General features: G+C 41.0%; 1 protein-coding gene across 1 annotated transcript; it reads right to left on the minus strand.

The window, feature by feature from the left end:
• Positions 1-7438: 7438 nt before the first annotated feature.
• On the minus strand, positions 7439-8705 carry LOC111404653. The gene is made up of 5 exons (XM_023033430.1): positions 8665-8705; positions 8306-8524; positions 7972-8200; positions 7776-7870; positions 7439-7577 (listed from the first exon to the last, which is right to left on the minus strand). The coding sequence occupies exons 1-5, from the start codon at positions 8703-8705 to the stop codon at positions 7439-7441; spliced, it is 723 nt and encodes a 240-aa protein (XP_022889198.1).
• Positions 8706-9779: the final 1074 nt, after the last annotated feature.

Consider the following 9779-nt stretch of genomic DNA (forward strand, 5'->3'; position numbering starts at 1 on the left):
ATGAGAAAATATGGGTAATATGGAAATAATGGATCACACAACAAACAAAATTTTGTTGAAGAAGAGATAATTTATTATACCAAGAAATTCAAATCGTCTTTACAAGATTTAATTCTCTTAATCAAAATCTTAACAATTCTCTCAAATTTCTAATGTATACAACAATAATCTAATCAAATTCTCAATGCAGGATGAAATTTGATCCTTTATCTATCCAGACTTCTAAACCAAAATTATGTAGACTTCTTCCATGGGCTACGATTCCAAATCACATGGAATTTGAGACACAACCTAACAAAAGTCCCTATTTGTTCCTACTTTGAAACGAGCGAAGAGAGACACAATATAGAAATGTTGGCCCACTTTCTATTTTTACAAGATCAATGAAATTAATCTATGTCATAATTATAAAACCCGGATCGGATCGAGCGTGTGGGTAGAACATTTTCATAGAGATGCCATTGACTAAGTCAAAAATTGAGTTGACCAAGTTAATTTGCAATTTTTATATTAACTGGATCGGTTGACTGATTTGACCAAGATTTAAAAGCTTGTTCATAAATTTTTTTGTTCTCAAAAGACTTGAACTTTAGACCTCTAGGTAAAGTGAGTACCACATAACCATTAGAGATCAATTGTTTATTGTTATGTGTTTGCAATAATTATGTAAATGTAAATAGTTTGTTAAAAATATCTTTAAAAAATTATAATAACTATTTTGATTAAAATGAATTGATTATTTAACAAAATAATATATAAGTAATTAATGACAGATTATTTAATTTTTTTTTGTTTATCTAAAGGAAAAACTTTATGCTTTAAAAAATAATTTGTAATTATTAAGCATTGACCTACCTGTCTAATCACTAACCCACATGTTTGATCAGTAATTTGATTAAATAAGTGCCTTGACCGGGTCGATGGTTGCGTCGGGTTTAATATCTATGATCTATGTCGAAAATAAGTGTATTATTTTAAAATTTTACATGTTTTATTATTTATTAAATTTAGATAATTCTGTATTTATTTATATAACTATTTTTTAATGACCAATTAAATTGAGGTCTGACTTGAGTAGAACATTTTGATCCTCGTTGTACGTTTACTTTTTCAGGTTTGATACGTGAGCTGGGTTCTAAAAATTGGTCCGAGTCCAGGTACGATATCAATCCAAATGCTTGTTCAGTAAAAAGTATAAAATTTCCCTTTTTGTTCTTCCATGTAAACTCTAGTTTCTATTCATAGTTTGCTTTGGTTGTAATGCATTTCAGCTATACTCGCCATTCTCCCTATGTGTTGTTCATAATATTAAGACATTATGATAATTCTAAGATAGTTTTTCCAGCATTCTTGCAATCCTTGTTTTGTTGGTCAAGAATCTCAACGTAGCCTTTTAATTACAAACCATTTTCAAAATGTGAGAACTAAAAACAAATAGCATTAGTTCCATTCAAATATTTTGGCACTCGCTTTACAGCTTCCTAAGGTTTTTAGCGAGATTCGCCACATTCCTGCTTATTCAGTAGTTGAGTGTGCTAAACTAGTACAAATCATAGATGCATTTTCGAATGTACTGCATTGGAATAAGGCATGGATTTTTATTTATTTATTTATTTATTTTTCCTTTCCAACATCAAATTTTGAACACTGATCAGCAGAATACGTAAACCGTCCTTTTGCCAAAGGCAGACTATATTGAATACCTTTTTAGCATTTTAAGTACATATCCCTTCTAAAGTAATAAATTTCTACTTTTCCTATCCCATAATTATTGTCCCACCATTATCTTAGAGATAATTTTGTCTTCGTTTTTGTTTTTAATTAAAACAAATGTAAATCGGTCCAACTGTTACGATGAGTCTGATTATAGCCCTGGTTTGGCCCCCCATTTTGTGGAAATGAAAATGGGTGAAATAGTGATTTTTTAAATGGACATTGATTATAATGATGCTCTTAGTATTATTATTGTTATTACTATCATCATCAGTAAAACTGTAGATTATAAATTTTTTTACTTTTATTGGAATATTTATTATTATCATTTTGGACAATGTCAAAATCTTTATAATTACAAATAATTGCATTGGTAATTCTTAATGCTTTCGAACATGTTTCCTCGAAGTGCCCTTCTGTTCAATAATTGAATTTTTGTTCTTTGTGCCGAGTGTCCCAACATCTTCTTCCGAGATTTTGTCTATGGTAAGACTTTAAGCGTGGCCAAACATGTCCCCGAGAAAACTCCTTCGATAAAGGTTTTTGGTGGAGTTAATGTCTTACTAAAAGAGCTTATATAATTAATTATACTTCCCTCTTCTTTTATAGGGTATTTTCTCCTTGCCTGATTTGTTTTGGGATTTCAGTTCAAAAGTATGTATCTTATTATAGTTTGGATAAATATTAATGAGTAGTACGATTTAGCACCACTAATATTTTAACACCGGATTGCGAGCATGGAACTTGTATTTTTTGCATGAAAATTGAAAATTAAATGTGTTTGATTATCCTAACTTTCAACCTAAAAATTTTTGGGAAGTGTAAATTGTCTAAAAAATAAAAACTTTCCTCCATTAAAGAAAATATTTTTCTTGTTTTTGAGAAAAACATGATTAAGTGATCAACTTTTGAAAAATATTTTTCATGGAAAAAATGATAATCAAAAAATAGAAAGACATTTTTCATAAAAAATTAAAGCCAATCAAATATAACTTAGTGTCATGAAATGAAATATACAATTAAATAAATCATATAATTTTACAATTAATTAAACATATCACGTAGACCTTTTTTTTTTTTTCCAATAAACGTGGGTGTCCGAGCCTGCTTACACGCATCTCGACTAATCCTACGGGAATCTGAAACTGACAGCTGGGTACTCACTTCAGTGGCCTTGAATGGACTCGAACTAGTGACAATTGTGGAGCAAATCTAAGACCTAACCACTGAGTTACCACTCAGAATTAATGTCATGTAGACTGGTGCTAAATAACATTATTTTATATTATTTCTCTAATTTATTCAGTTTAATCATATCATTGTTATTTGTTTTCATCTTTTTGATTTGATTAAATAATTAATTAATTAGTATTTGGCTCTTACTTTTGGATCCACCTTGCACCCCAAGTAGTCCGGGTCGTTGGCTCAGTTGAAGTGATCATAGATCAAATATACTAATCTGAAGCGATTTTCAGGTAACTATTTTAGTTTTTCAATTACCATTTTATTAGTTTTGTCTTTTTATCTTTGTTGACCTCGAGAATTGGACCCTCCACATGGCCAACAGATGGTTACTCCATGTAATCTTTCCTGCGCACAACAACACACGGTCAGAAGCACACGACCGAAAACAGCGACGGTGGTGGCGACAGTATACACTCCGACGATCAAGTTAGCGTTAGGTGATCGGAACAGTGCTCAAGTTATGCAAGAGAATGTGGAGGAGAATATATATTTCTTAGTATGGAGAGTTAAGTTATAAGAGTTTCATTACCTTTTTTCTCTTGCCAAACCTTGAGTATTTATAGATGTAGAGCACCGTTGGATGTAGGACACATGTATGCATCTGACGGTGTGAAGCGTCTGCTCATAGGTGTCAATCAGCCGCGTCTAGAGTGGTCAGACAATTAGTTCTTCTGAGTTGAGTTGATATAAAGTCGATACGTCACATCAACTAGACCTATGGAGATGTCACATTAATTGATCTTTGGAGATATCTTTCTGACAGTGGCGGCAAAGGGATCTATTAAAGGAGTTGAGGGACACTTTGGTTACTTCAGTGGATCTACTCCTCACCTTGTAGTGCGCCATGTTGAGGTCATCAGGAGTGGGCATCACTTCGGATGAACACGTGGCACTTCGAGGGGGTGGCATGACTGTTTCTTTGAAGTGGTTTAGCTAGGGGATGGACACGTAGGAGTGGTGAAACAGTTGTTCCGAAGTGATTTCTCCGAAGTGGTTTAGTTAGGAGTGTAACAATGGTCCCCCCAAGTTCAAGCATGAATATTCATATCATGGGTGGACTTGTTTTCCTGATTGTGTATGTCGGCATTAGAGTAAGTATTGTGGATTCTGATGAAGTGCTGACATGAGAGGATGGAATAAGCATGCGTGCCAAATAGGTGTTGACTGGAGCGAAGTGATGATCGAGGTGGTATGGGTATGGCGTTCTCTTGGTTTCACTGAAGCTTGTAACAGCAGGCTAAAGCGAACTGATGGCGCTTTAACCCATAGGGGATGACGCATTGGGAGATGGCTAAAGCCTTGTAAAGCTAAGGGATCATGCGATCGAAGCAGTGACAGCATGCTGGGAGATGGCTAAAGCTTTGTGATGCTGAGGGAACGCAACGTCTGAGGCGATGGCCCACAGGGATCTTCACGTCAGGTGCATTGAAGCTTGTAAAGCTAGTTGAAAAGCTCATCTGCTACCGATGTGCTGACCCATAGAGGACAACGTGTTAGGAGATGGCTAAAACTTTGTAAAGCTATGGAGGAAACACAGCGTCAAAGGTGATGACTCACAGGGATTTTCGCGTCAGGTGCGTCGAAGCTTGCAAAGTTGAGTACTTCATCCGAGCCGTATTGGGATGGATTGTCTCTGATCTGAAGCATTTTATTATGACGTTAATCGATGTGACAGCTGTCACGTATTTCCAAGGTGACAGTTGGATGTGCTGCCTGTTCCCAGAAAAAGGGCTCGTGTGGCCACTTATTGTTGACGGTTGTTGTTGTTCAAGATGACGCGCTTTATGCGTGCGTGAGGGGCACAGTCAGATCTTGGGCGTTTATGAACGACCTAGATTGGCATCGTTTGAATTCAATGGTGCGGATCGTCTGAGGTCTTCTATAAAAGGAGGACTTAGTGCCATTCAAATGTTTTTACTTTTGCAAACTAAGAATCCCTATTTCTCTTCTAAATTGTTGGCGATTTCTGGCAAGTTTCAAGCGTTTTCCTACAGCATTTTCAGTTTTCGGAGACTTTTAGAGGACCATTTCCTATGTTTCGACCATAGAAACCCTAATATGTTCACTTCAGTAAGTATTTCTCTAGTTTACATTTTTTGAATTCTGATGGCTTCTGAGAGTAGCAATGCTTTCGGGAGGGAACTAGGTATAGTTCGGGCGGATGAGCCGATATTGACGACTTCCAGTGAGGTGGCCGAGGCTATATTAGGGGGGAGAACATCTGGCGGAGGCCTGATAGCCCAGTAGACACGTTAGAACATTGGGGGCATCTGACTATCCATCGAGGTTGAAAACTGCCGACCTAGTTAGACTTAGGACCGAGTATAGAATCCCAGATAGTGTGGGTTTAATACTCCTGAGGTCGGATGAGCGAGCTTGTTACCCAAGGTCGGGGTGCGTAGTTGTTAGTGAGGCCATATTGAGGGCGAGGCATAGGTTGCCCATCTACCCCTTTTTTAGATATGTATTAAGGTCCTCTGGCCTAGCCCCCACCCAGTTGAATCTGAACTCCTGGAGCCAGATGGTAGGTTTGTGGATGCTGTGGAAAGTGGCATCCTATGGGGATGAGATGCCCTTTTCTGTTTTCCAAACAATGTATATACCCAAGGTCGCGGCGGGGGATGATAAGACGAAGGGATGGTACTACCTGACTTCTTGGGGGTCTCACACTCCATTCGTGCTCGATCTGTCGAGCTCCATCAAGGACTAGAAGAGTTTGTGGTTCTGGGCATTTGGGAGATGGGACACAATGGAGGGTGACCCCCTGGCACCCCTTACCGTTCCCACCAAATACTCCACATTTAGTGAGTTCTAGTACCTCGTTTCTGAAAATATCTTTGTTTGTGTTCGGAATATAACTCCTTTTCTTGCAGGTCCTCTTCCTCGGTGTGAGTTGTCTACAGAGGACTTCAACGCCATCTATATCGTCTATCAGCTTTCCCCGAAGAGGAGGTCTTACAACGATCAGATAAGGAAGAATATCCATTTTGTGGATCATGAGTTGATGGCCTCTCATGGTGAGTAGAGGTTACATCATTAGTTTATGGTTGAAGCATTCAAACTTAACTGATTTTCTATCTTGTTTGTTGTAGGTAACTTTAACAAAAAGAGGCCTTTGAAGCCGGACTTCAAAACCATCCAAAGGATGATGGCTGAGGTGAGGGCCCTAAAGACCTCCTCTTCGGCCTACAAAAAATAAATAGAGGACTTGACAGCTGCCAGTAAGAAGCTCCCCCGGGTTGAGAAGGAGGAGCCCTGCTGAAGAAGAGTTAGAGGGCAACTGGGCCCCAAAAGGCCCCTATCATGGCGAGGATGGCACCCAGGCGGACGACAATTCCCATAGGGGTTGTGATTGGGGAGAGGCTTACCAGCCTACCTGAGGAGACCCCTATGCTGGCATCTATCCCCATCTCTACAGCTTCTCTTGCTCCGACGCCTGTAGAGGAGAGGAAGAAGAGGGCTCGTCCCTAGAAGGAGTAGGACTTCTTGGGCTGCACCTCTGAGGAGCCCGTGAAGGAGGTATTGGAGGCACTCCCTCTTGAAATTGCTACAGTGGCTCGGGTCCATTGCAAATACTGGACTGAGGCCTTGAGAGACCACGCATTGTCTTGCTCAGCCGAGGACCTCGTGGCTACCAACAGTGCCTGCCTCGCTCAGGCATTGAGCACCAGTGTTCAGCTAGAGGGTCTAGTGAAGGACCTTAGGGCAAAGAACATCAACCTAGCCCAAAGGTTGGAGAAGGCCTCTCTTTATGGAAATGAGGTGAGGGTGGCCTAGGCCCAAGCAGAAGAGGCCAGAAAGGCAAAGGAGGAGGTAGAGGTGAGGACAGTGGAAGCTAAGGCTATGTCAGAGTAGCTGAAGAAGAAATTGTATGAGACTGAATGCTAAGTAGTTGCTCTGACAAGGCGGATCGACCATGCCAGTGAGCATCATCACCTTGTGGTGGAGGCCCTTGACACTTCGAATAAGGAGAAGAATGAGCTGAGGCAACGGGTGGAGGCCTAAGTCGAAGAGATTGACTCTCTGAAGATAGAGGCAAGGACAGTTGGCGAGTTAGTCATGCAGTACTTTATTGACCACTTTGGGGAGCATGAGTTGTATGACACCTTGGCCAACTATTGGGCCTCGTGGAATGCCAAGGCTATGTTGCAGCAACTTAGGGAGGTCCATCCAAACCTGGACATTTTAGCTTTGGAGAAAGAGTTCAGTGGGCCTACCGGAGGTCTCCCCGACATAGCCACTGCTGAGGAGGCTACTACTCTAGGAGAGGTTACAGGGGGAGACTGCTCCCAAGGAGGCTGAGGTGGGGGCAGGGGCTATAGTGCCAGTAGAGTAGGATCTATGTAATGGCTTCGGCCCACCTTGTAATTTATTTTGATATTAATGGAATCAAAATTTTATCAAGTATTGTTGCTTCTCCTCTTTACGTTTATGTTGGAATGTCCATATCTTGATGAGTAAAGTAAATATTGAGCATTACTTACCAATAATAACCAGTTGATGACAGAAGAACTGATCCACATAAAATACTGAAGAACTGAGGTACAAGTTGATTAAACCATATAACATAGTGGAGAACTGAGGTATTATAACTTAGTCTTTTATAACATTGTCTTCTACTAAGGCAGTTTCAGCACTTAGCAAGATAAGAATGTTATAATAGACTGGACAAAATGGAGATCGGATCAGAACATACACTTATTACTGATAGTATTTTCTCAAGTATTCAATGTTCCACTGATGAAGTAGCACTTTCCCTGCCATGTCTTCAATTTCATAAGTGTCGGGTCGTTACTCTTTGCAGATATGATAAGGACCTTCCCAGTTCGGTCCAAACACTCCGGACCCAGTTGGCTTCGATGATTAGAAGGCCCTTCCAAGGACGAGGTCCCCCAAACGAAGAGTTCAATTTCTGACCTTAGAGTTGTAATAACAGGTCATCTTTCTTTGATACCAAGCCAATTTTATTTTAGAGGAATCCTTCCTTTATTCAAGGAGATGAAGTTCATGCACTTGAGCTTCATCGTTGCTAATCTCATTGAAATGCATCAGACGATGAGAGGGGACACCCACGTCGACAGGACTCATGGCTTCAGATCCACAGGTTATGGAGAAGGGTGTTTCACCTGTTATAGTTCGGCTGGTCGTTCGAATGGCCCAGAGGACATGGGAAAGTTCATTGACCCACACCCCTTTCAAGGCATCAAGCTTCCTTTTTAGTGTATGCTTGATAGTTTTGTCACTGCCTTAAAACTGCCCGTTTGCTTAGGGGTTATGAGGTGTTGAGAAGTCCTTCCTTATGCTAAGTTCTTCATACAAGTCTCGTACCTTTTTATTATCGAACTACCTTCCGTTATCAGACACTAAAGAGTGGGAAATGCCGAACCTACAATTGATATTTTTCCAAACAAACTTTGTGGTGTTCACTTCAGTGATTTTTGCTAGAGGTTCAGCTTCAACCCACTTGGTGAAGTAGTCAATGGCAACAATAGCAGAAGTAGCGCTTCCTCTTCCTTTTGGGAGTAGGCCAATAAAATCTATGCCCCATTTGGCGAATGGCCACGGGCTGGTGACCACGGAGAGGTTTTGAGAAGGCTACCTTTGAATGTTTGAGAAGAGCTGGCACTTGTCACACTTTTGAACAAACTGCCAAGAGTCCCTTTTTAGGGTCGGCCAGAAGTAGCCTTGTTGAAGTACTTTGTGTACCAGAGCCGTTCCTCCAGAGTGGTTACCGCAGGCTCCCTCATGGATCTCCCTGATTATATACATGGCTTGTTTCCCTCCCACGCATCAGCGAAGAAGCGAGCCGAAGCCCCTTTTGAAGAGCACATCATCCTGGAGAACAAAGTGAGCAGTCTTCCTCATCAATTTCTTTGCCTTGCTTTTCAAGGTTGGCAATGATTAATCTTTGAGGTAGGCTACCAGGGGTTGCATCCAAAGTGGGGTGCCTTCGATCTATAGTACCTCTTCGCCTCCAGAGATGGAGGGTTTCGATAGGCGCTCAATTGGGACAATTTTTAGTAACTCTGAATCCTCGCTGCTGTCAACTTGGATAGGGCGTTGACGTGTATTTTCGAGGCATGGGACTTGAACCAGTTCGAATCTCTCGAAGTGAGGGACTGGGTCCAAAAACTAATTTCAAATACGTAGCCATGCCACTTTCTTTGGCCTCAAACTTTTCATTGACCTGACTTACCACAAGCTGAGAGTCACTACTTGCTAGGAATCTTTTCACTTGCATTTCTTTCTCTAGTCTAAGGCCCGCTAGGAGGGCCTCATATTTCGCAGCATTGTTCGAGGCTTTGAAGTCGAACCTGACTGCGTAGTTTAGCTTATAGCTCTCTGGGCTTTCCAAAACTACTCCTGCTCTGGAGCCAGTCTTTCCTGACGTCCCATCCACTAATAGATTCTATGTTGGGGGATTGGCTGGTTCTATTATCACCTCCATTTCTGGGGCTTTGGCAAACTCAGCCACAAAATCTGCAAGGGCTTGGCCCTTGATGGCATTTCAGGGTCGGAACAGTAGGTCGAACTCACTGAGGTCGATTGTCCATTTTACCAAATGGCCAGAAGCGTCTGTTCTCCGCAACACTTGCTTCAGGGAGAAGTTGGTGAGAACTTCAATCGAATGAGCCTAAAAGTATGGTCTCAACTTCCTTGATGCTGTAACAAGGGAGAGTGCAAGCTTTTCCATATCTAGGTAGCGCGTCTCCGTTGTGAGTAGTGCATTGCTAATATAGTACATCGGCAGTTGATGCGTATTTTCTTCTCTGACAAGGACTGCGCTGACAGCCTCATCTGAGACCGCTAAGTACAGCAGC

Source organism: Olea europaea, chromosome 11, assembly GCF_002742605.1.
Source record: "Olea europaea var. sylvestris chromosome 11, O_europaea_v1, whole genome shotgun sequence".
Classification (NCBI taxonomy): Eukaryota; Viridiplantae; Streptophyta; class Magnoliopsida; order Lamiales; family Oleaceae; genus Olea; species Olea europaea.